Genomic DNA, 25,755 nt, shown 5'->3' with positions numbered 1-25,755 from the left:
TTGCTTGTGAGGACACGGAGAGAGATGGGGGAGATGGAGAAAGATGGAGGAAAAAGTTTGCCTTGAGACAACTGGTGGGCAAGAAAGTTAGAAGGGTTCTAAAGAGTTGAAAGCGAGACCAAATCCCTTGGGACAGCCCGCGCTGCGAGTACATAGCTCCAACGGCTGCAGGAATTGGAGCTACCTCCGGATTCCGCAGATCCTAGAACGGAGGAGATGGTGGGGGAATGGCGGGGAGACGAGGCACTCGGCGATCGTCTTGCTTCGGCGAACGGAAGTCGGCGAGAGCTGATTGCATCTTGTGATTCCGTCCGCCGAGATTCGCGGACCCGTCCGAGTCTTGCGAGCTTGAACAAACTGCACTGCAACTGCATACAGTCTTGCATTGAGTTGAGCGCCCTCGTTACACAAAGTCTCCATCCGCTGGGGAGAACTCCTGCCATCGCCACGCATCATAGGATCCCCACATCACCGTACTGAAGGGCTCCATGTCGAATACCCCGCCTTCGGGCTGGGGGTTCTGTGCTTGCGACAGGCTGAGGAGCATGGCGGCGTCTGAGGGGTTCCCGATCATCGGCGGTTGCTCCGCAAGGGCATTGCGGTCTAGGCTGGGCCGTTGGCCAGCTGCCGCGTGCTCCAGACGATTCCTTGGGTGTTTCAGGGCAGCCCCTGGCTGCTGCCGGGAGGAGAGAGGCGGCCTGCACCGACAAAGCCGTACCGTGGTCCATCTCCATGGTGTCGGAGCTCTCGTCATCGAACCGAGCCCTGCGGAGGGCACTGTGGACTCCCAGGCTCTTGTGGCGCTGGACCGCCCGGGCGTAGCGTGGTTGCTGTGTGCGCCCCGACATTTGCTCCTCCTCGTCCGATGACTCTCGTGTCCGGGTATGCGTGCTTTGAGAGTACTTGTCAATGACACTCTCCAAGTCCCGGACCGTGTGCTGCATTGTAACCGAGCAGTTGTGCTCGAGTCTCCGTAGCGTGGTCAGCATTTGCACGGCCGCACGATAGGCGTCCTCAAACATGATGTTCTGGCCAGCAGGGAGTAGCGAAGATCGGCTGAGGAAGAGTAACAGTCGTGACGCATGGTAGCCGCCAATGACAATGTCCAGTGGCACCGCGACAATGTCCACGCGTAGGTTGTCGAGGTCAGAAAGCACCCTAATAATCTCTTGTGCGTGTTCGAGGCACGTTGCCGCGGCTTTGTGGACGTATTCGGGCGGACAGGCAGCCAGCACCGCATCGGGGGCTGCCTCTCGGTAGCCAGAGAGGAACAGCCTCTTTAGATCACAGTAGCACTGATGCCACGACAAATGGTTGATGACATAACGCAACAGCCATCTCGACCGCTTGTAGCCTTCCAGCCTGGAGCTGTCGTACGGCCAGGGCTTCACGGCGTGCAGGCGCGCATAGAGCCCGTCCACCGCGGCGATGAGCTGTGCGGCGCTGATGTGTCCTTGTGCGAGTGCGTGCCTGGTAAACTTCATGATGTCTCGTTTCAACATGGCTTGTCGAATGTACAGCTCGAGGAGTCCAGCTTCTTGAACCCCGTCGAGGGCCATGCTGGGCGATTGAAGCTGGTGTTCCGGCTCCAGGCTGGGCTCAGAGAATGACGGTGGGTGCTCGGTGTGGAAGTCCTCTTCGGCACAGGGCAGCTTGAGGTACGTAAACTCGTGCGTGCACGTCTCGGCTTCCGGCAGGCCGATGGAAAAGTAGCTGTCGACCAGCATGACCGACCACATGAGGCGTCGCCGTATCTCCTGCGACAAGTGGCTCAGGTCGATCCGCTCGTAATGGAGCCGCAGCGCACTGGCAAAGCGCGACACCATGGACAGGAGCATGTACGCCTTCTCGAAGTTCCCAATCTCCATGTGGTAAAGAACAATAAGCAGAAGCGCCTGCGTCTTGAAGACGGTGGGGCGCTCAATGGTTTGCCAGATGGTGTTCTCGGCCTCTTGCACCCACACCGTCGTCTGCACGGGATAGTACTTGTTGTACTTGAGCGACATGGCCGAGATGGAGCAGATGGCCCTCAGCAAGACCGGATCGAGGGTGGAGGCCAGACATCGGTGCGTGATGGACAGCTCGTTCAGAAAGGACGCAGCGGGTAACGGGTGTATGTGCCGAAAGAAGTCGTTGATGAGCTGGAGTTGTTCTCGCAACGGTGGCAAGGAGAGCACGCGACCAGCTTCAGGGAGCAAGGCGTCCACGTCCATAGAGTTGAACGCCGACTGGATCCAAGATGCGCTTCCAGCAGACGAGACGTGCGAGCGGGGCATCATGTTCTCGCTCGCTGTTGGCCCCGTCGCCGAATGCGACGCCATAAAGGATGCGGTGACGGGTGACACGTTGACGCCGTCACTGGGTTGCCCTGAGGCGGCCGAGGTGTGCGAAGACGCCTCGACCATGTTTGGGCAGTCATCGCGCCGCGATCGCTTGGTCTCCGGATACGTGCAAGGCTTGGCGCGGTCACGACAGGAGGCACAGGCCGGGTGCTCGCCGGAGCATTTGGACTTGCCCGCGCGACACTGCAGGCACGCGCGAGACTGTCGCTTTTTCGCGGGCCGGTCGTCCTGGGCAGGCAATGGCGCAGTGTCTTGCGGCACGGTGGAAGCATCATGCCCTCCAAAGGAGCAATGGAACTGCAGGCGTCTGCAGTTGGCGCAGACGTCGGGGCCGCCACGGCAGCGGACCTATATGCAGATGCACGGTCAGACGCTTGCCCGGTTTCGATGTTACACTGCGCTTCTATCGCAATGAATAGAAGAGAAGTTGATGACTGACCTTGCGAGCGCGGCATTGACTACACGTATTGTTGGACCTTGAGGGCGGCATGTCTCAGCGAGATTTGGCTTGCATGCCCCCATCAACTAAGGTAAACTAGTGGATAAGATTGAGATTAATGTTGGGAAAACGAGATGGAGTGTGGAGAGAGGAAACTCTGGGCTCCAGAAATGATTCCCGCTAGAGAATCATTTAGTACCACGAACCCCTACGGTAGGTCATTCGACAACCCCCCACATTCACAATCACGTGCTAGCTGGTCGGCCAATAGTATGTATAGAGTAGACCTCGCCAAACGTGGGTTTGGGTTGGGTTTTCAATTTCTTTACCCGCCCACGGGTAACCCATCGCGGGTTTTGACCTTGGTGAACCTGTTGATTTATAGTGATGCTTCAGTGTTCATGTTGTTTAGGGGAGTTGATTGTGTTAGATACAGGTAGACTGGTGAACAGATATATAGGCATGCACGTGATCCCAGCCCCCATGATTATCCCAGTAACCGTGATTGTTGATTTATAGTGATGCTTCAGTGTTCATGTTGTTTAGGGGAGTTGATTGTCTAAGATACAGGTAGACTGGTGAACAGGTATATAGGCATGCACGTGATCCCAGCCCACATGATTATCCCAGTAACCGTGATATTTCAACACTCCCACTCGCTGATATCCTTCTGACGAAGGAGATTAGCGATCTTTTATCACGGTTGTCAAGCCCCATTAAAACCTCCCAAAACCAGTGGTAAAAAGGAAGGAAAGGGTGCTTGCATGCCGGTCTTTTGTTTTGTTTTCTTTTCTTTTAGTTTGAAGGCTCGTGCCTGACCGGGCTATTATTCAATGCCGAGGCCTTCTCGAAACCATTCAAATCTGTCTCGTGCAAGGGGCTTCGTGAAACCATCCGCTATCTGTTCTGACGTTGGGATATACTTGAGTTCCACTGTCCCGGCATCTTGGACTTCTCCTTGCCACTTTCGCTGGATTTCCATATGCTTTGTACGCGAATGATATTGAGGGTTTGAGGCCAGCGCAATGGCTCCCTGGTTGTCGCCGCAAATGATCGTTGCCCGTTGTCCCTGGCCCATATTCAGCTCGTGAAGGAGTCTTCTCAGCCAGATAGCTTCCTTGGTTGCTTGTGTCTGGCCTATGAATTCGGCCTCGCAGGTTGACAGGGCAACAACATTCTGGCGCTTTGATTGCCAGCTGATTGCTCCACTTCCAATGTTGAAAAGATATCCTGCCGTCGAGCGCCTTGTCTGGCGACAGCCGGCCCAATCTGCATCCGTGAAGCCACGGAGCATCTGGAGCTGGCCTTTATATGCGAGACTGAGAGATTTGGTGCCTTTGAGGTATCGAAGGATTCGACGCGCGAGCTTCAGATGTTGTGGGCCAGGATTTGTCAAGTGTCTGCTTGCCGCTGAGACAGCGTATGCAATATCGCCTCTGGTTCCAAGCATGACATACATCAGCGATCCGACCACGCGCTGGTACTCATTCTTTGTATTCGACGGGCAGATGTATTCAGGGCCGTTTTCTGGTAGAGGTGAGGTGTCGATGGGCGTGCTGACAGGAGCACAATCCAGCATCCCGAATTGCTGAAGGACTTTGCGCACGTAAGCCTCTTGGCTCAGATAGAGGATTCTGTTCTGCCGATCTCGTCGGATAGTCATGCCGAGATAGTAGCTGCAGGGGCCAAGGTCTGTCATATGAAAACGGTTTCTGAGGCTTCGCTTGATCTTCTTTATCTCTGCAATGCTTGGTCCGATGATCAAGAGGTCATCGACGTATACTGCGATGTACATGCTGCTCCGAACAAAGATACTGAGATCGGCGTTGATGGGCTCAAAGCCAAGATCTCGAAGGAAATTGGTCAGCGTCTGATACCAGATACGAGGTGCTTGCTTCAGGCCGTAGAGTGCCTTGCGAAGCTTGCAGACCCTCGATGTGCCGTCTGTAGCGTGATGAGGCTGTTCAACAAAGATCTCATGGTCTATCTCGCCATATAAGAACGCTGTTTTGACGTCCATTTGTTCGATCTCGAGATCCAGAGCTGCGGCAATTGCGAACAAGGCTTTGTAGCTCATTGGTTTGACTACGGAAGCAAATGTCTGATCATAATCGACACCTTCTTCCTGCGTGAAACCTCTGACTACCCATCTGCACTTGTGGCGGACGATTTCTCCGCCTGATCCTCGTTTGAGTTTAAAAATCCACTTCCCGCTCAGGATTCGGCGATCCCTGGGAGGGTCAACCATTTCCCAAGTTTTGTTTTGTTTGAGTGATTGTATCTCTTCGATCATTCCCTTTTCCCATTCGAGCCAGCGTGGATCATTCTTGGCCTGTCGAAGGGACTTTGGTTCGAAGGGTTCTATCTCTTCCGCCGCAACAGCCAAGAAGGTTGGAATGACGTTCTTGTGGGGGATATTCATCAATGCGACTTCTTCTTGGTCATAACCGGATGTGTCTCGAAAAGTTTGTGTGTCACGGAGCTTGAGTTCAGGGTGGCGTTCCAGTGAGTCTTTTTGCACTAAGTGTTTTGCACCACCCTCTCGTAGCTCGGAATAATCTAGCCAATCTGGGATTCGCCCTTGCTGAGCATCGCCTTGTTGCTGGTCGCTACCGGGTGGTGAGTCAAACCTAAGGGCGGAATCCTGTGAAGCAGGTGATAAGGGCCCGAAGGTATCATCACTCCGTGTAGGCGAAAAGGTTATAGCTCCTTGGCCAGCAACAGCGGGCTGCGAGGTCTTATCACTCGACTGAGGCAGATGCACTTGCACTATGTCGTCCCATGATCCAGGCTGTGTTTGCTCTTGTGGCGCCAGGGATGCCTGACGCCCCGAGGCTGGCACGGATGCATGTCGCATACTGGCCGACGGTTGGTTTATTAGTCCCACCGTCTCACTCCCCCCTGCGGCAGCAGCCGTTGCCACAGGAAAGCTCTGCTGTTTGGCTCCCACGTCTTGTATGGTCTGCGTGGAGGGAGTGTTGAGGACTTCATAAAATTCTGCATTTGGCGTACCAATGATTCTGCCGTCTTCTAGCAGGATGCGATAGTTTGTATTACCTTCGTATCCCAATAGTAGACATGGCCTTGTTCTTGGTCCCGTCAGCTTCTTTCTTTGTTTGGGTGGAATTAGATACTCTCCCTTGGATCCTATGACTCTCAGCCGTGACAGGTCAGGCTTGTCACCATACCAAGCTTGGTACGGAGTCATATTGCGTTTGGATGATGGGGATCGATTTGAGAGGAATGCCGCAGTTCGCGCAATCTCCGGCCAGAATTTGGGCGGTAGTTTCGCATGCCTGAGCGTTGGTCCGACTCGGTCGTAAATTGTCTTGTGGGCTCTTTCCGCTACCCCATTCTGCTGATGCTGGTCGACGCCCGTGACTTCGGCTCGGATTGCCCTCGAGAAGAGGGTAAATTTCATTTCTTCTCCCACTTGTTCCGGGATCCGGTCAAGACGAATGCGCCTGCATTTGCGCTCAGGGCGCTCATTGTGGTCGAGGAAGTACCGCAAGGACTCCACGACGTATTCTTGCCGTTGTGATATGGGGACGATCTCAACCCATCCAGTATGGTCGTCAACAATGGTTAGCCAGTAGCGACTACCATCAAGGCCCTCCTCAAAAGGTCCTGCAACATCGATATGGAGGAGTTCCATGGCGTATGTGGCTCTTTTGCACGCTTCTGAACGGCGATGGGGGTTTCAATCATTCTTCCCTGAAGGCATGCGTTGCAAGGTTGGCGTGGTGTATCGTCCTGAATGCCGTGAGCTTGCTTTTTGAGTCGTTGTATGTTCGCACCGCTCATGTGAGCGAGCCTATTGTGCCAAAGTGCCGATTGCGGGCTGACATGGTAGGCTGGAAAAGCAGGTTTCGACCATAGGTCGAGTGCGTAGACTCCATGATATTGGCTCGCAGTGAACAGATTTCTCCCATCTGATTTGTTCCGAATAAAGGCGCCATTTCTCGAGAAATCAATCTTTGCCCCCCGATTGAGAAGCTGCAGCACGGATATGAGATTCGCATGCGCAGTCGGGACAAACAAGACGTCATCTAGAACAAGCCATTTCTTTCTTCCTCGTACATTGCACAAGATATTTGCCACTCCTATGCCGGAAGGAGCCGTTGAGGTATCGACGCTTCGCAATGGTGGACCGTCATATTTGTCCATCTTAACGAATCTCAAGGCATTGTTACAGACGTGCTGAGCACATCCGCTGTCCACGATCCAGGCCTCACTGATCGAGGGAGCCTTCGTGACCATCATGCTGGGAATGAAATCAAATGTGGCAACATTTCCTTCAACTTCGGCTCCGAATGCTGCATTGATATCCTGTTTTGAGGCTTGTGTCGCCATAAACGTCGGTCTTTTGGGGTCTCTCGGTCCTTCTGAATCGTCGTCTTCATGATCCGTACTGGCCCGCCTCTTTGATGAATTACGAGGGTCCGCATGCGCATCTTTAGGGTTTGATCTGCGCGTCGTTCTCTCCTTTTCTTGGTCCCTCGGTTTAGGGTTCTTCTTGAAACACTGCGGCTCTCTGTGATAGGGTTTTCGACAGAAAAGACAGAAAGGGACATTGTTGATCTCGATCCGGCAAGTTTTCCCATCTGGAGACGGTATGACTTTCTTGTCTTCAAGTCTTCGACTGAGTGTGAAGGCAGGAAGGGCATTTGCATCTGCGGGTTGGTTGCCCAGCTGTCCTTTTCTGTGTTCCTCTTCAATGGCCTTGTTCTCAATGTAGTCGAATGTAGGAGCTGCTTTGGTGATATTTCCGTCCTCATCTCTATCATTGACAATGTCCATTTGCCGAAAGACATGGTCGCGGAAACTCTCATATTCTGGACCTAAGGCATGGAGGAAGAAGAAAGTTCGTTCAATCTCAGAAGTGACACATGCGGGGTCGAGTAAAAGTTTCTCGGCATGGATCTTTCTGATCTCGGCCCCGAGGGCTTGTGCACTCCCACATTTTGCCCGGGTAAGTGACATGTACCTCCTCTGAAGATTCACGTATGTTCCTGAACCTTCCGGCTTAAAGCTTTCTTTGACCGCTTTGATCAGTGACTGGACTCGGGTGATTTCGAAGGCGTTTATCCGCTGAGCCGCATTGTGGGTCAGCTTTGCCGCGATCATTGCCGAGTAGAACGTCTGGCGGTGAGACCATTGCTGCGCCTCCTCTTCTTCCAGAGGTGGGATGGCTTCATCCTTAGCCACAGGAGATATTCGAAGAAACTCCTTGACTTTCTGGTTCCACTGTGACCAGTCGTTGGCATTATCGAGTGTTGGTATGGCATGATAGAATGTGCTCAAGCCTATTTGTTCAAATTTATTCGAATCCATCGTGGTGGTTTTCAGGCTCTTCGGTGCTAAAGAATTCGGCACTTGACGAGCCACTTGAGTGAATTGAGTGGACAGAAGGCGTGCAGTTTGACAGCTCGGGAGACCGCGCCTCAAGACCGAATAGTTCCAGGCTTGATATCTCGCTGGGCGGACTAGAGCTGATGGAGTGGGAAGAATCCGATGAGCCTGGAGTAGGCGTATGCGATGGAGGAATGTATTCACTGTCCGATAGGTCGTATGGTTTGAGGTGATTGCGATACGACTCGAAGAAATGAGGAAAGCGGACGCGGTCAACCATATATCGTGGCTTTCGCTCTTGAAAGGTTGTCGGTCTGTTTGGTCGGAGGTTGTACCGATTTGAGTTATTCCCATTTGAGGTCAACGGTGCATGTCCAATCTCAGTGCTTGTTGAGTTGAGGTGATTTGGACCCTGCTCTGGACTGGAGAACGAAGGTCGAACTTGACGTGGAGAACTGTGTCCTGTGGTATGCCGGGAGTTGGCGATAACAGGCGCAGCAGCGATCGCCCGGCGAGTGCGCTCTTCCAGAGGTAAACGCCTATAGGCCCCGCCGAGTGCGTGTCGGGAAAGTAATGGAAACTTCGCTTTTTGGATTTGCGAGAAGCGCCACTGGCGGATGTATCGAAGATAGCATACCAAGTTGAGCTCTTCTTCAGTCCATCTGTGTCCCTTGTATGATCCTTTCCTTCTCGTCATAGGTCAAAATAGTGGAATGTCCTTTTCCGAGAATGCCAGGGATTTGAGAGGAAATGGATTCCTAGCATGCTACAGAGAGCAGGTCGTTTCTGGTGGCAATGTGATACGTCTGGAGCGGTGTGACGTTTGTAGCGGTGTAAGACGATGTTGTCTGTTGTGAAACATGTCTATAGACCATCATTGGTCTAACGACTTTCTGTAGCGGTGTGGTGGCTTTGTCAGCCTTGTGAGACGATTTCGCACAATTCGTTTGCCTGTTGATCCTCAGAAAAAATGTCTTCTCGGTTGAAGAACTAAATGAGAAATTCCAGTTCAGTCAATATATGTATGAAGCTTTCACTTAAGGGGGAAACTTAGGAGTAGAAAGTATTCTCCAGTTTGAGGTGAGCATTGCCGGGCTCATAACCTGTTGATTTATAGTGATGCTTCAGTGTTCATGTTGTTTAGGGGAGTTGATTGTCTAAGATACAGGTAGACTGGTGAACAGGTATATAGGCATGCACGTGATCCCAGCCCACATGATTATCCCAGTAACCGTGATATTTCAACAGTGATATTTCAACATGGGTCTTGGGTTGGGTTGCCCAAATGACAACCCGCCCACGGGTTTGCTGACTAAGACCCAACCCAACCCGTGGGCCGGGTTTTCGTGGGCGGGTTTGGGCCGTGGGCGGGTTTTGGCGAGGCCTAGTATAGAGAGCACTGGGCTCGATCCCTCGCATACTGAAAGCCGATGCATTGCAGGTCTGCTCGTTTTGTGGGAATATCGTTGCGCAGTGTTGCTCTATCTCACGGATCCATTTCCTGGCGACCTCTCTGGCTCGTCGGTTTTTGAGCTTGCATCCGTCACACAACATATTTTTTTTGCCACGTTTGCTAGTTCGGCTTGTAGCGTGATACTGTTGTTATTCAGAGGAAGATTGCTTGTATTCCTTCTGGACAGAAAACTTGAGGGTTTATATACACGTGCGACCTCCAGATTGATTTCCAATCAACGCTGGTAATTCCGTGAGGTTAGGAATTGATTCCGTTACGATACGACATATCACAACATTCCCCCTCAGGATCGCTCGAGCAGGGTGATACTGGACTTCGTAATGGCCCAGGCCTCGGTAAAACCACTAAAACCTTTCTTGAAGGAGAAAAAGTGGAAAGAGTGCCATGGTGTAGTTATCCTGCCTGTATGCCGATGAGGTTGCAGAACCTCAAGAATGGCTTTGGTCCTAATGGCTTGGTGAGCCCATCAGCCGCCTGGGAATTGGTTGGTATGTACTGAAGACCGATTTCACCAGCGTTTAGGACTTCTCGTTGATAGTGAAATTTCACGTTGAAATGTTTCGTTCGTTTGTGAAATTCAGGATTATGAGATAGGGCGATAGCAGACTGATTGTCGGCCATGATATTTGTGACTGGAGATTGGAAGAGATCGGTTTCAGCAAGGAATGTCCGAAGCCACTGTAGATGAAGGATGGCATTATATTGACCAATATATTCAGCGTGAGTGGTAGATGTGGCGATTTCCCCCTGTCTTTTAGATGACCAGGATATTGGTGCTCCTGCTAGCTTGAATATGTATCCGGATGTGGAGTAAGCACCGTCAGTAACCACAGATCCACCGAAATCCGCGTCAGTATAACCGATTAGTTGTCCCGCTTGGTAAGTGATCTGGTATGACTGAGTCGCCTTGAGATAACGCAGGAGTCGTTGCAATGCCGCTTGGTGATGCAATTGCGGCCGGGAAGTAAATCGACTTAACGTTCCAAGCGCAAAAGCAATATCTGGTCGGGTTCCGACCATCAGATACATTAGCGCGCCAACAGCAGAGCAATAGCGGTCTTTGGAATTCTCATCAATGTCTTCTTCACCTGGCCGTGTATTTAATTTTGCTTTCGGATTCATAGGAGTGTTCTTTGGTTGACAGTCCTCCATACAGAAGTCAGAGAGCACTTTCTGGATGTACTGATGCTGATGAATAGAGACTGATCCGTCAATATTGAAGTTGAATTGGATTCCAAGGAATGAACGCGGAGATCCCAGGTCATTCAATTTGAATTCCCGTTCAAGAGCTCGTCGGACATTTTTGATCTCATGGGTCGTTGCGCCTGCCACAAGGAAGTCATCCACATACACACAGACTACACAGTTGTCCTTGTAGAAGACACAGTTATCGGATTGTGCCATAGTGAAACCGTTTGATTGTAGCACCCGTTGAACGCAGCGATACCAAATTCGAGGTGCTTGCTTAAGGCCGTAGAGGGATCGACGTAGTTGACAGACGTATCCCTCCTTCTCAAAGCCTTCCGGAAGCTCCATATAGATAGCCGTGTCAATATCTCCATGTAGGAAGGCAGTGACCGCGTCAAACTGGTGGAGCTTCCAGCCTTTCAGCACAGCACTTGCGATGATACAGCGGACAGAGTCCATGCGAGAGACAGCTGCGAATGTGTCATGATAGTCAATGCCATGTCTTTGGCGATAGCCTTTGATCACTAGTCGTGCTTTTCGGACCTTGTTTGCTTTGGTCTTAAACACCCATTTGCAACCAATGACCTGTTGTCCCGGGGGAACATCTTTTCGACGAATGAGTTCCCATGTCCCGTTATCAAGTAGAGACTGGTATTCTCTTTGGATAGCCGTTCGCCATTCAAGATGTTTCTGACCGGATATGGCCTCTTGAAATGTAAGCGGGTCATCATTTGTGGAACCCATTGGCGAGGTTATAATATAGGCTTTACCAAGAGATTCTAAGAGTCGTCGTGATGGTCTGCGTTTTCGCCCGTAGAGTGAATACCCTAGGTCATGTATGTCTTGGGCATCACTGATAGCTGGGTTGACAGGCTGTGGAGTTGATTCTGGCTGGCCAGTCTCATTGGTGTGTTGGTTTGAGTGGTCAGGTAAGTTAGACTCTTGCTGCTGCGGCTCGTTGGAGGGAGATAATGGATGTGGCGGTGTCAACGGTGCTGGTTCTGGATCAAATGCTGTCGGCTCAGGCATAACTTGTGGCGTAGAGCTACTAGCAGAGATGTTATGACTAGCACTTTCTTCAATGAGCGGAGCCACAGGCGTTCTTTCATCAAACTCGACATCACGAGAGAAGACTGTCCTGCCTGAATGCACTTCGTAGAGCTTGTATTGACTAGGTTCGCAATAGCCTAGTAGCCGGCATTCGGATGATCTTGGTCCGATTTTCTCTCTCTGTGCTTTTGGAATCAAAACCCATGCACGGGAGCCAATTCGACGCAGGTGTGATAGCTCGGGAATTGTGCCATATATGGCTTCGTACGGCGTCTTTTTCTTGAGGATAGACGCGGGAGCGCGTAGTTTGAGATAGAGCACTGTCTCTAAAATCTCAGTCCACCAGGAGGGAGGTAATCTCGCATCAAACAGGAGCGTATTGATTCGTTCCTGGATAGTACGGTTCGTTCGTTCGGCTAACCCGTTCTGTCCTTTGCAGTATGGAGCAGATGTGTCAAACTCAACCCCCTGGCGTTCGAGGTAGGCTCCAATTGGGAGGTATTCTCTGCCATTATCACAGAGGAACCGTTTGATTTGAAGCTCAAATTGCCGATTGACCCAGGCCTCAAAGTGTTGAAGTTTCTGGAGCGCTTCGGATTTTCGTTTCAAGGCGTATGCCCATGAGCCTCGAGAGAAGTCATCAGTGAAGGTGATAACGTACCTAGAGCCATCTTTGCCGACTGGCATCTCTAGAATATCAGAGTGTATGACTTCAAATATTCTTGATGAATGGAGATGTGCCCTTTTTCGTCGGGAGTTCCTCTTCTGATGCTGCTTACCCGACATACAAGCCGGACACTGTGGCGTTGCCTGCAGTTCTGCACTTGTCTGTTGTTGGTACGGAGTGCCAGTTTGAGAAAGGACCGTCCTTAGGTCTCCTCTGTTTAGATGCCCTAATCTAGCATGCCAGAGTGCTTCTTTAGGGATCTGGTCAACTCCTCTGCTTGCATCTTCATCGAGTATCTGAGCATCACAGTTGAGTTCAGAGGTGGTCACTGCGCTCGGTGCACCACTTGACTCTAGCGGTTCATCGATATCCATTTCGATACAATTATCATGATTATTAGATGATGATGACCTGGCCAGTTGGACCTGAGGTCTGGATCTCTTGCTCACATAGCATCGCAAGATCAATAGATCTTCTTCTGTATGGAAGGCAGCCCCTATAGTTCGCCCTCGGCGTTGCAGAAAGACGTTCTGGGGGTGCGCTATCATAGAATAGCGATCCCTCAAGAGCTTTGGTACGCTGATCAAGTTCATCCCGATTCGGGGAGCGTAGTAGACATTCTTGAGGATCAGGGTTCGGTTGATCTTCCCCCTGAGCGTAAGCTTGATGGTGCCAATGCCCTCAGCTTCAACTGGATCTCCCGCTGTGTCTAGCATCTCATGGTGGATTCGGAAACTGCTAAAACAGTCCCGGTCCCAACAGATATGGCTAGTAGCGGCAGAGTCGAGTATCCACCGGGGATTCGGCGCGTGGGTATAGAGAGTCGTCACTCTCGCCCTCACAATATTGATCCTTGGTCTCTTGTAAGAAGTCGGCGGGCCCTGCCGTTCTTCTGCCTGGCCTTGATGTGATTCATTTTGTGGTGAGCCAGAAACACTCCTTTCTGTTTTGACACCGTTGTCCCGCTTAGGGCGCAAATGCGGGTTCTTTTTCCAGCATTTCGAGACTTCATGGCCTCGTTTCTTGCAGTAATTGCATTTCTTGACAGACGCCTTCACTGTGTTAACTGACGGTGCTCCGCGCGGAGGAGTTGGAGAATTCTTTGCTGAAACTGTCCGTTCAGCATTTGCAAGGCGATTCCCAATCATGGCGGGATTGGCCGGATCCTTGTCATTTTGGATGGCATCAACTACCAGCGCATATTCCGGTCCGATCTGAGTTAAGAGGATTGCAACGTGTGCGTGATCCCCAATTGACCCTGGCATGATCGCATTTAAGCGATGTACTAGCAATCGGACTCGATCAACGAATTCACGTATACTAGTGCAGCTAGATCCAGTCGTTTCTTTGAGCTGGGCGAAAAGTTCGCAGAATGTAGCTAGCTCCATTCGTCTATATCGCTCTTCAAGGTCGTTCCAGAGATCTCGAGATGTTTCTAGCCCTGCAACATGAACACTGATTTCGACGGAAAGATATCGAAAGATTGTGTGATAGGCTTCAGCCTCACGTTTGGACCATTCCTGATGTCGCTCAAAAGCCTGGACTTCAGCTTCTAGACGAGCTTCGATAGCCTTCTGTCTTGGGGCTCCAATAAGGCGTTCATCAACCAGTGGAACAATGTCGGCCGTAATCGGTTTTGCGTATTTAAAAAGGCAGTTAGGGCGTTGGAGATCTCCGGACACGACATCCCAGACTTGTCTTGCCTTTAAGTAGGAAGTCATAAGATGCTTCCAAGTTGCATAATTATCACTCCCTGTTAAAGGCTCAATAGCCGCGACATTTCGGTCGGGAGACTCGGTTAGATGTGCAGGCATCGTGGCTGTGCCTGAAGTGCGGGGTAAATATAGCTTCAACAAGTTGTTGTATGCAGTGGTTCTCAGAGTGAGTGGAGACGACACCCGAGAAGTTAGTGCCCGGGCTCATAACCTGTTGTTATTCAGAGGAAGATTGCTTGTATTCCTTCTGGACAGAAAACTTGAGGGTTTATATACACGTGCGACCTCCAGATTGATTTCCAATCAACGCTGGTAATTCCGTGAGGTTAGGAATTGATTCCGTTACGATACGACATATCACAACAGATACCCGCGGAGTTGATATCCAATTGTGCTAGGTCAATTGTTGCGTAGATACGATATTATTGACGTACGGTGTTACAGCAACGAGCTCCGGTACATTCGGGACGATGGGTGGGATCGTCAATAATGCGGCCGAAAATCGATGGACTGTCCATCCAGTTGGAGGGCATTATGTAGATGAGAAGTGTTCGCAGCTCGGCTCGTGGGATGGATGTGGTGAGGGGCAAACAGGGACACGGGGAGATGGTCGCTCTATATAAAACCAGCAGATGATTCCAGGCCCACCAATCACACTGGTAAACTACCTTAGGGCTCCTAGTCCCCATGGTCCACACCTTGCTCCTGGGATTCACTAGCGTCCCCCGAGCAGTTCCCTCTGCACGGTCAGTGGCTCCGGGATTAATTTGGCGGTTCCTGGGATAGTCCTTTGAGGCATCGAAAGATCGTGATTCCCTCCAATCAGATTATAAGCAGAAGAGGATACGAGCCCCGGCTACGACCGTCAAGATGGAATCCTCGATGCGAGGACACATCTCTACGTCATTAATATTAGAGCACCTAGAAGGGCAAAGGACTATAAATCGGATGCTAGGGACAACAATATTGTGACGGATGAACCTGGGAATAGCCTCCTCTCGTGGAAGGATGCCTGAGGCATAATATTGGGTCGTTTGCACTACGCGTTTGCTGGGGACTTAACCCCTCTGTTTCTGGCGGACTTTCTTTCTTTCTCCTTCCTTCTTCATCTTCGAGATTCTCGTCCTGTAGGCACCGAATGAATGTGTTTCTTTCGAACGGCCCGTAACAGGATATGGTATTGGGTATTTGGATTACGTGTTCTTTACCGCCTCTCACTAGCTTCCTAGAAGCACAGCCGGTGGCAACCGAAGGCACTGTCCGGTATATCGAGTAGCAGATCCCCGAACTGTATTTTTCCTCAACCTGGGTTCCTTTTTCCCTAGAAATCAACTTTGTACTCCACAGCAGCCGCCGGAATCGCTTGCAAAGGATAATAAATTTGTACTGGATAACCGGTGGATTTTCGAGGCAATTGAGTGCGGGCATTCTGAAACTTTTGACTCAACAATTCTGTGAGTTCCGGACCTAAGACTTGCCGTCTGTAAAGATGCTGTGTACAGCAACGTTCATTAGATGCTTTTCAAGCCAACTTTCCGGACAGGCGGGAGGAATGTATCAGAGCAGTTGAGAGAGTCGAGGCTCTCTATCCGGCATATGTGGTACCTGAACATGGAAACCAGAATTAAATATATGGCGTTTGGTATCTGAAATCAACGAAGAAATACGTCCAGGACTTTAACGATCTGTTAGAAGAAAAGCCGAACAAAATTGTACTCTGCGATGCTGGAAAGGTACCCTGACAGATTCAATTCGATGGCCCTAGGCATACATGTCTGCGAAATACCCCCAGCAAGCTGAGGCACATCAAGAAGTTGGCAACTAAATAGCGCTATATTTAATGGGAATGGATAATTGCAAACGCTTCTATATTTCGCCACTTTGGTAGGATTTCCCAGCCTATTATTTTTCTTCTTAGTAGTGTTAAATGTAGGTAGCTTCCTAAATCACTACACCCTGAGCTAGCCAACCTGGTGGTTGAGGAAGAGAGTCAGCACGTGCACAGGCGCGACATCGAGTGGTAGCTGTTCGGTTGTGTGCCAAAAGGAGGCTTGAATATTCGGTATCTAAGAGAGAAAAAGTGAGGCTATATACACCAAAGGATGAAAAATATTCCAATCAACTTGTTTCTTTCCTTAAACACCTGCGGAATTTTTCCAGTGGCACGACTGTCTTCCCGACCTGCACCAGTCCTATATCACAACGGTCCCAGTGGCTTAACTTAAAGCAAAAAGACATCATTTCAAGTCGGCTTTAAGCCGTCAAGCCAAGACCAGATCTCTTGGTTGACTTTCTCCGCCTGTTCCTGAAACGGCCAATGACCTACTCCAGGCAACGTAACCAGTCGGGTAGCTGCAAGGAAAATCTGCGGGATTTGGTCGAGGAATTTGGGGGAGAAGTATTCGTCTTCAACACCCCAGATTATGAGTGTTGGAATTTGGAAATGCATGTGGGAGGTATCAACCTTCTGACCGTAGGGAGGCCCGGGGTAGTTCTTTTTGTAGTAGGCGAACATGCCATGCATCGGAGAGGTACGCATGTACTCCTGTACTGCTTGCCGACGTGCAGGATCCCGTATGAATTTCACAACATCCGCCTCATTCTTTTCGCCTCCAGGTTGATACTCCATGAACTTTATCGTATACTCGGACATTTTCTGCTGGCCTTGATCAAAATTCACTAGATCATACAGCCTTGGCACAACAGGCGTGTTGATGAGGATTAGTCCCGCAACACGGTCTGGCGCCATCATCGCCAACATCTGAATTGCTGCTCCGCCAAAATCATGACCTCCGATGATGGCCTTTTCGGCCTTGAAATGGCCAATGATTGTAACCATGTCGCCGACGACATGCGACAAATCGTACGCATCCGCGTCATCTAGCACGTCGCTCGGAGGGAATCCGCGCAAGATTGGACATACGACCGTGTATTTCTTTGAAAATTCCACCATCTGGGCCTTGAACGTCTCTCCATTGTCAGGAAAGCCGTGAAGGTGAAGCAATAGAGGTCCCTGGCCAGCCGCACGATAATGGGTTCGGACACCGCTGTTCTCCCCAAATCCTTCATAGGGTTGAGAGTCAGTGCTAACACTAGCCATGTTCAAAGAGTAATAGAACGATTTGAAAAACCAGTAATATAAAGACAATTTGTATTCCTCTATCTGCCTATAGGGAGGGCTGACTTTAGTATTTATGTACGTACCCGTAGGGACGGTTCAATTAGGAGCCTAATGATTCGCCACTTCTTCGGGGGTAAAGGAATCGCGTCTTAACAAGGTTGCGCCTATTTTGGACAGAAATTTAGCTTCCTTTGAAAGACATTCGAATACCGACTTAGTAATCCAAGGTCGCGAAAAAGGTGGACTAGTTTAACTAACGTAATCCACTAGCGAGTGAGACACACGGGCCCGTGAGACAGAAAACCAGCTACTATAATTTCAACCCAATTTATTAAACCAACAACGCCATTGATTTCAAATTTCTATCTATTAGACCTATCAGGGCATTGCGTTCTTTTATGCCCTATTTGATGACAGTCGCTGCATCGCGGGGGTGCGCGTGTAATTGGCTGGGAAGCTGACGCAGCTGGTTCCGCGGGGGCAGTATTAGGAGCTTCATGAGCCTGGTTCATCGACTCCCTGGCTTCTTGGCCCGTAAAACCCTCCGTATGAGCTACGCGCTTAGTCGTTCTGTTGCGTTTTCGCTTTTGTGTCTCGTTTTCAGCCCGTAAATCGCGGACTTCCTTTAGAAGGATTGCATTAGAATGCAACGATTGCTGATAGCCCTTGAGGAGCTGATCAATAGCTTTATTCGTAGGCGTCGGAGGGCTTTGCGAACGTTTCTTAAGCAGTGCCTTGATTGAAGAGCCCTGTCGATTCAATTGTTTGGGATTTGCCGGCGTTTTAGGGCTCCACGCGCTCGATTGGCTCCCTGGTCGACTACCTGAGGGGGTAGGTGTCTGAAGTTGAACATCAAGCTTTGAAATGACCTGATCGGGATCATATGGTACTAAACCAGCTGCGACGAATGCATTTTGAATAGTCTCTGGTTTAAAGGCCTCTTTGCGAGCTTGTGGGAATGCTGCAAGGAAATCACTTGTCGATATGGTTGACCCCCAACCGTGCTTTGCGCTCAATCAAGCTCCCATACGCGCGCTTTAGGGGGGCAAAACAGCCTATATCCAAAGGCTGTAGTAGATGAGACGAATGCGGAGGCATGCAGATTGGAATAATATCATTTTGCTCGCACAATCGATCAAAACGGGGGGTCAAATGACTGCCATGGCCATCGAGAACTAGTAGTCGATATTTACCCCTAGTACGACTAGTAGTCGCAGGGATAAATAGCTTTTCTAGCCATCGAAGCCCAATTTCGTCTGTAGTCCAGCCATTCTCACTGATTTCGATTCTCCAATTGTCGGGTAGGTCATCAAACCATGCATATTGTTGGTACTTTGACGATTTGAAGATAATGCATGGTGGGAGTATAAAGCCCGTTGAATTCACACATTCAATCGATGTGACCCATTCGCGATTCCCTGGCTGTAGAACTGACCTCCGACCATAGTATTCAGCTCTTGTAATGACTTTCGCAGTGGCTATAAGCCCCATTGCGAAGCCAGTTTCATCAAAATTGTAGATATCCTCAGGTTGGATACCATTCTCATCGATCGTGCGTCGTACAAGGTCGAACCATGGTTTAATAACCCTTGGATCTTCGCATTTTGCCCTCTCATAATTATATCGACGAGAATACCGCGATTTGAGCTCATCATAGCGCTCTGTATATCTGTAAACCCAATTGACTCCAACAGTCTGACTACCACGCTCTGCTAGTAGAATATTGGCCATATCCCTTACCATACAAGGCCGGGGAGCTGATCCACGTGTATCCATAGAGAGTATCCACCGTAGGAGCGATTCCTCTTCAGTTGGAGTCAATTTATAATTGCTGGCGCGGGTTTCCGACCGATGAAGTTTGCCATTGTATCGGCGATGGAGAGTTGCGGTAGGTACTTGAAATCGGCGCGCAGCTTCGCGAATTGATCGAAATTCTTCGTTCTGAAAGGCTTGTATTGCGAGCTGGATCCTACCTTCTTGGTTGATAGAATTTTGAGGAATTTGACTGCGAATTGGGGGCATAGTGGGTAGTTGAAATGAGGAGGTTGACGCGCTGGGGCGCGACCGCGGTTTCTGTCTCACGCGCCCGTGTGTCTCACTTGCTAGTGGATTACGTTAACTAACCCCGATCTTGTTTATTAATCCTTCTCCGCATGTGCGGGGAATATCAGAACCGTTAAAAATGATCACTAATCCCTCCGTCAGTGGAGAAAGTAATCACTCTATTTCTGATTTCGGCTGTCATCGATGATGGATGGTGTGGGTAAAAGACTATTTCGTTTTGCAGCAAATCTTCGGCAATCCTACATTAGCCGTCCGCTCCCACCCCAAGGTCGTTCAGATTTCTTCCTTAAGGTGCCCGTTGATACGCTCTTTATCACTAAGCTTTAGAATCATCTACGAGAGATCAGCCACCACAACTATCGCCATGTCCAGTTCCCTTCAAGTGGATGTGTACTGTGCGCCAGTTATCCCCGCAGTGACTGGCTACGAAGAGCCGATCAAACAATTGTAGTCCCCGATCTGCTGCACGCTGATTCAAGGCCCTACTTCGGCAGTCCTTGTCGACACCCCGACCACGGCCGAACTGACTAAAGGATTGTCCGAATGGGTGAAAAAGACAGCACCTGGAAAGAAACTCAAGTACATCTACACCACCCACGCACATGGGATCATTTCTTCGGCAATCCAATCATCCTCAAGGACTTTCCGGAAGCCAAATCTGTCGCAAACTCTTTTGTGTCCGACGGAATCAAGGAAGCATTGACAGAAGACAATATTGCTACCTGGAAAGGGATGTTCCCCGACCAGTTACCGGACGGCCAGATTGTGCATGAAGCTCTTCCGGCCAACGGCGAGTTTGCCATTGACGGCCATAGCCTCTTTGGTATTGACGTCGTTTTCTCGGACACCCAAAATTCCTCCTTCTTACATGTGCCTAGCCTTGATCTTGTGGTCTCCGGTGATATTGTTTACGGGGAATGCTTCCAACATCTCGGTGAAGCCAATACTCCGGAAAAAGAAAGCATTGGCTTGATGCATTGGACCAAATTGCGGCGCTTCAGCCGAGTATCGTTGTCCCGGGTCACAAGAGGGTATCTCAGTCGGATGGGCCGTATCTAATCGACTTGACAAAGGAGTATATCCACGCATTTGAAGAAGAAGTAAAGAAGTGGAAAGATGCGGACAAGGTCGAGGATGCTATGAAGAAGCGCTATCCGCAGAGGTGGAATGAGTTCATTTTAAGCAACAGCTGCAAGAACTCCGTTGCACAGTTAATGGAAGCCGAGAAGAAATTCTCAATCTGATACCTTGAGGGTCGATCCCTTAAGTTGGCTGAATGAGAAATATCCTGTTATAGTACTCTCTCAAGTTAACTAATGGGTGTTGCCGACTATCTCAGGGGTGGTCTTGCCACTTGGATGGGGCTGGTAATATCTGCATGCATATTTGCTGCTCCAGTTCTGACTCAACGTTCTGGTAGTCTCGGCAAGGTCACGAGAAGCTTTTAGTGAAAATCAAATGATTGTTCAAGTTACAGAATAAAGAGACTTTAGTTCCGCCTGGTTTGAGGATCACCGTTATAATCTAGCGAGTTTGAATTCGGAGTAGGGAAAAATAAGGGCTACTACGTTAAAGAAATGGTGGGTGAAATCTCCATAGTTTTAGGGAACATCATTAGCAATTCTACAAATAGTAGAGATAAAACGAGAGAGCCCAGCAATCGAGAAATATCTTCTCATAGATAGTGGCAAGCGGCAGCCGCTGGGAGTTTGGAGTCGCCACGATGACTTCTACTTCATTGTTAAATTATAGATATTCAGGAATAAACCTGGAATAGGATAACAGGGTTTATATACAATCTGGTTATGCACTTATGCTATCTGACAAGTACGTAGGCGATATAAGACATAAATTGATGTTCAACATCACGACCGAGATTGAGTGTTGGGAAATGCCGGCCAAAGTGAGCAGCCAGGACAAGCACAACCGTTTAGCTCGGACTCGCGCCATGACAGGTGGTGCTATGTCTAACAACAGAATACAAAACAGAGAGTCATGGGGAGCATATGAAACAGCCGTATAATAAGCGTGATGAATCTTTCACAGTGAGAAATTCTTCTGCACCTTAAGAGACCACGCCTCGGGTCGATTTGAGAGCTCAGTAGGCGCCGTCCCATACGCTAGGTTTATTTTCCTTCGCCCACAGCTGTTCCACATCACTCCCAAACGGAGGAGGAATTAATCCATTGACCCGCCAGAGTCTCCGCTCAGTCTCATCGATATGGAATTCCCATTCATAACCCTTGTCGGCAACATGCGGCTTCAACGTCTTGTCAAATGTGTCAGCTGTGCGCTTATAAGCGAGGTCCTCTTTCTCAAGCCGAACAGCAATGTGTTCGGCAACGATTCGAATAAATGGCTTCTCCGTTTTCCTTTCACCACCAACCCAGACATCTTCAGTTGAGAGCTTAATAAAGTTGACGACCACATAGAAAGGGGGAAGACCGATTCCGGTGTATATTTTCGTTATATCTTTGGTCAAAGCTTGCTTAGCGATAACGTCCTCAAAAGTCCCCGGGGGTGGAAAATGAGCCAAAGAGGCATGTTGAGCGTATTTGGTAGCTATTCGGAAGGGACACCGGGGAATATCTCCGGCGGAGGGCACGAAAGAACAAGGTCAAATTCTGAGCAAATATGCAAGTTCAAAATAAGTCAGGGCGTGAGCATTCATAAATACAGTGATGCGCGTCTCACGCGTTGAAGTTTCATTACCCCGCATTAACTCGGTGGTCTCGTCGCTCGTTGCTCAACAAGCCTTCTCCACTAGACACGAGGCATCCCCAGCACGCGGTTCAATATTCACGTCTTCCATGATAACTAAACACTCCGAATTTACTAAACATTAGCTTTCCGGATGTTGACGTGGCTGTGCGAAGAAATGTAATCAGAATATGAGATTATACCGCGGTCTCGGTAACCGCGGCTATGTGAAGGTTAAACTTTTGCAATGTTTAGTTAACATATTCCGTAGGTATATTGAATATGTGGGCGGGGTCAGACTAGACCACTTGCAAATTTTCACATAAGGAGGCAGGAATGACGGACTCTATAATTGTAGAAATATCAGAATATAATTTGCCGCATTAACTGTGGGTTTTCGTTGTCTCTGATTTGCTCCCTGACTTTGTTAGAGACAAATAACGATATAAAGTGTAGCGTAATCCAAGAGCGAGCGGTCAACTCCAAAATGCTTTAGTAAACGAAATAGTTGACAACATTATGTCTCATCAAATATGGGCTATCTTGATCTCAAAATTAGACTACAGACTATCCTAGCTGCCAGAAGCAACATATCTTATTTCTCGGCCATTTGATTGCTAATTTTTCTAATATTACAATAAATTACGAAGCAATTTTGACCCTAAGTGTGAAAGACCTATTTCCTAATGGGGTTCTGAACTTAAGTGTCCACTAACATACCTCAAATCCCTTTCCACTTAACTGGATTCGACAATGTATCCTAATAGGATACGGTAGTTAGGGTATGAAGTTGTAATGTATCTGAGAGTGTGAGATGTACAGGATGATCGTGAACGGGTGAGAAGCAGGTGGTATTGGCTATCTGCTGCTATCTTCTGCTATCCGAGAGAGAGAGAAGAGGAAGGAAGAGAGAGCGTGGGAAGTGAGAGAAGAGGTACAGAGTCAGGTGACTGTGGTGACTAAGTGAGTACCTGATGTATGTACGCTCAGTATCGTATTTACTACGTGTTTTGGAGTTAACCGCTCACGCGTGTTGACCGCTCGACCGTGGATTACGTTATAGAGTGGACTGTGGTTGACATCGGCTGGATCAGTAATCGCAGTAACATCCCAAACTCTGGATACTGGATGAACAGGGATTGTCGGATTTTTGTCAGGATTTCTAATTCCTTCTAATGTTTGGTGTACACCCCCCTTTTCAGCGCTGCACTCTGCACTCCCCTGGTTCCGGTTCCGTTTTTTCCGGCGCCCAGCCTGCAGTTTACCAACTTCTAAGAATCACAACGTATATAAAACGACATCTCATCGCTTCTAACATGGTAGCATTCCCAAACAAATACGGGTACAAAAAGACAGCAGTAAAGTGACCTCCAAAATGCCCTTCAGAGACATTGAGTTCAAAACATTTGATAACCTCACCCTTCGAGGATGGCTCTTCATCCCTAGCTCCTTTACTGGAAAGGTGCCATGTCTTGTCATGGCGCACGGCTTTGCAGCCCATAAAGAAATGGGTTTGAACAATTTCGCGGAATACTTCACGTCGAACTTGCGTATCGCCTGCCTTGCTTATGATAACCGTTGTATCGGCTCCAGTGAGGGCGAACCAAGACGAGAAATTATCCCAGCATTGCAACTAAATGACTACTCGGATGCTATTACGTTTGCGCAGTCCCTACCAGAGATTGACGCAGATAAAATTGCCATCTGGGGCAGTTCATACAGCGGAGGTCATGTTCTCACTGTTGGTGCCGTTGATCGTCGGGTCAAGGCTGTAATCAGTCAGGTGTAAGTTTTCCCTTACTACGACTATAATCACCGGCATAATATGTGCGTGTCTGATATTCGTTTGTCCGGGCAGACCCTTAACCAGTGGATGGGACAACTTCCATCGTATACACAGGGCAGATTTTATTCCAAGGTTGAACGAGTTATTTGCGGACGGTGAGCTTCAAATTATTCTCGAAGCATAAATTATAACCAAGGGAGGGTTCATCCTGCTGACGAGCTCAATTTTGAAAAATAGATCGCCATGCTCGTGCAAAGGGAGACAAGCCAGGTCGGATGCCTGTTGTGGACAAGGACCCTCACGCACTATCTGTTCTTCCTTCAGAGGACAGCTACAACGGCTATATTCAAGCAGAATCGTTGGGATGGAAGAATGACGTAACCCTAAAGAGGTATTGTTCATGTCTTATATTATACCCTTTGTAAGTTGTGAGTAGATGCGGCTCTAACTATCAAATAGCCTCGAGGCATTCCGAGCATACGAACCTGGAGCCTATATCCAGCGCATCTCGCCCACTCCGTTATTAATGATTGTCATGGACAAGGACCTTGTCACACCTACTGACATCGCCCTGGATGCCTTTGCCCGAGCGAAGGAGCCGAAGCAATTGCACATAATCCCGGGGGGACATTTCGAACCATACGACGGGCCTCTTTTCCAGCAAAATGTCTCAGTCCAGGCCAAGTTCCTGCAAGACCATCTTTTGGAGTAGGGGTGCGCTAGCAGAAGACAGGCATTACCCTGTTCTTTGGCCTTCTTACTTCCATCGAATGGTTTTAAGTCAGTTATCGCAGTCGCTGATGGATCCATCTGATTTTTAAATTAAGCGATAACCAGCTATCGAGTGAGGCCTGGGTGACAACTGATCTGTGACGAGTAGTTTGGTGTTCACTATGTGAAGTGATAGTGTCGGGATATATTCTCCTGTCAGAACAAACTAGCGGTGACCCACTGCTAGCGACCGTTGGATAACATCCCTTGCTTGGTGTACGCATTCTTGCATTCTTGCGCTGGGCTGTGGCCCCGGTGTTGTGACCGCCGAAGGCCGGAGTGTGGGATCTAGGGGTGTTTTCCAACTAGACTGAGAAGGAACATCTATCTACATGAATCAATTGACTTTTGCTTTGATAGAATACACACTGTCCAATTAACTGTGTAAACAGTACCTAGCTAGTGATACCAACAGCTAGCTTTGCATTTGAAGTTTGCATGTTTGGTGATAGGAGCAAATTTACCGAATCGGGATGATAAGAGATGGCGCTCGTTATCAGTGAGATATATCACACACCACCCCACCAGATAGATTCTCTTCTTCGTTCTGTTCCCTAGACTTGATTCCTTTGTTGAATTTACAGCATTGTTTCGACTTCCTTTTGGCGGTAACATAGTTGTCGAGGATAGTGGGGTAGCACCCGAAATAGTTTAGTTCCGTTTGTGTCGTGATATCTGTTGAACAAAAAGGGGGCGCCCCGTGTCGTGGACACGGTCAAACAGAGGTATGAGGTGCAGGACTATTCAGGTGCTCCAACAATATCTTCATTTGTACTAGGGGATTCTCGACACTCCGAGATCGGGAGGTTCAACTCCTCACCCTACTCATGTAAGCAAGGACACCCTAACGTGTCCTCGCAGCATCCGCTCTTTTCTTCTTTTCTTCAATCAATTCATCCTATCTTTTTGGATTGGTTCCCCTTAGTAGATTAGCCCCATTCTTGCATACAATGCCATACTGTATCAGCTAGCTGCGACAAGATGCAAAAAGGGAAAATAAGTAATGTACTTCTGTCTCGTGCGATGCACGAAGAGAAGAAGCTAAGAATACAATAATATAAGCAAGAATAAGGGGCCCCTATCATG

General features: G+C 49.2%; 6 protein-coding genes across 6 annotated transcripts; 2 read left to right on the top strand and 4 right to left on the bottom strand.

Moving 5' to 3' along the window:
• Nucleotides 1–452: 452 nt before the first annotated feature.
• Nucleotides 453–2,832, bottom strand: N7532_000014 (alkaline-phosphatase-like protein; the record flags this gene model as incomplete). Its single annotated transcript, XM_056612518.1, has 2 exons — nt 453–2,690; nt 2,782–2,832. The coding sequence occupies 2 exons, from the start codon at nt 2,830–2,832 to the stop codon at nt 453–455; spliced, it is 2,289 nt and encodes a 762-aa protein (XP_056479742.1).
• Nucleotides 2,833–10,000: 7,168 nt separating this feature from the next.
• N7532_000013 (uncharacterized protein) lies at nt 10,001–14,326 on the bottom strand (the record flags this gene model as incomplete). The annotated part of the gene is made up of 2 exons (XM_056612517.1): nt 10,001–12,534; nt 12,625–14,326. The coding sequence occupies 2 exons, from the start codon at nt 14,324–14,326 to the stop codon at nt 10,001–10,003; spliced, it is 4,236 nt and encodes a 1,411-aa protein (XP_056479741.1).
• Nucleotides 14,327–15,915: 1,589 nt separating this feature from the next.
• Nucleotides 15,916–17,327, bottom strand: N7532_000012 (alpha/beta fold hydrolase; the record flags this gene model as incomplete). Its single annotated transcript, XM_056612516.1, has 2 exons — nt 15,916–16,023; nt 16,554–17,327. 2 exons carry the CDS (start codon nt 17,325–17,327, stop codon nt 15,916–15,918), a joined length of 882 nt encoding a protein of 293 aa, XP_056479740.1.
• Nucleotides 17,328–19,955: 2,628 nt separating this feature from the next.
• N7532_000011 (uncharacterized protein) lies at nt 19,956–20,656 on the top strand (the record flags this gene model as incomplete). Its single annotated transcript, XM_056612515.1, has 2 exons — nt 19,956–20,432; nt 20,486–20,656. 2 exons carry the CDS (start codon nt 19,956–19,958, stop codon nt 20,654–20,656), a joined length of 648 nt encoding a protein of 215 aa, XP_056479739.1.
• An 854-nt stretch (nt 20,657–21,510) lies between these two features.
• N7532_000010 (tautomerase family protein) lies at nt 21,511–22,131 on the bottom strand (the record flags this gene model as incomplete). The annotated part of the gene is made up of 2 exons (XM_056612514.1): nt 21,511–21,974; nt 22,107–22,131. The coding sequence occupies 2 exons, from the start codon at nt 22,129–22,131 to the stop codon at nt 21,511–21,513; spliced, it is 489 nt and encodes a 162-aa protein (XP_056479738.1).
• A 1,356-nt stretch (nt 22,132–23,487) lies between these two features.
• On the top strand, nt 23,488–24,610 carry N7532_000009 (alpha/beta hydrolase; the record flags this gene model as incomplete). The annotated part of the gene is made up of 4 exons (XM_056612513.1): nt 23,488–23,897; nt 24,013–24,053; nt 24,136–24,289; nt 24,358–24,610. The coding sequence occupies 4 exons, from the start codon at nt 23,488–23,490 to the stop codon at nt 24,608–24,610; spliced, it is 858 nt and encodes a 285-aa protein (XP_056479737.1).
• Nucleotides 24,611–25,755: the final 1,145 nt, after the last annotated feature.

The sequence above is a fragment of the Penicillium argentinense genome, assembly GCF_028826775.1.
Source record: "Penicillium argentinense strain IBT 30761 chromosome Unknown utg000001l_segment0_segment0, whole genome shotgun sequence".
Lineage (NCBI taxonomy): Eukaryota > Fungi > Ascomycota > Eurotiomycetes > Eurotiales > Aspergillaceae > Penicillium > Penicillium argentinense.
Note: the sequence above shows the minus strand (reverse complement) of the source record. Positions and strands in the feature narration are given on the sequence as shown.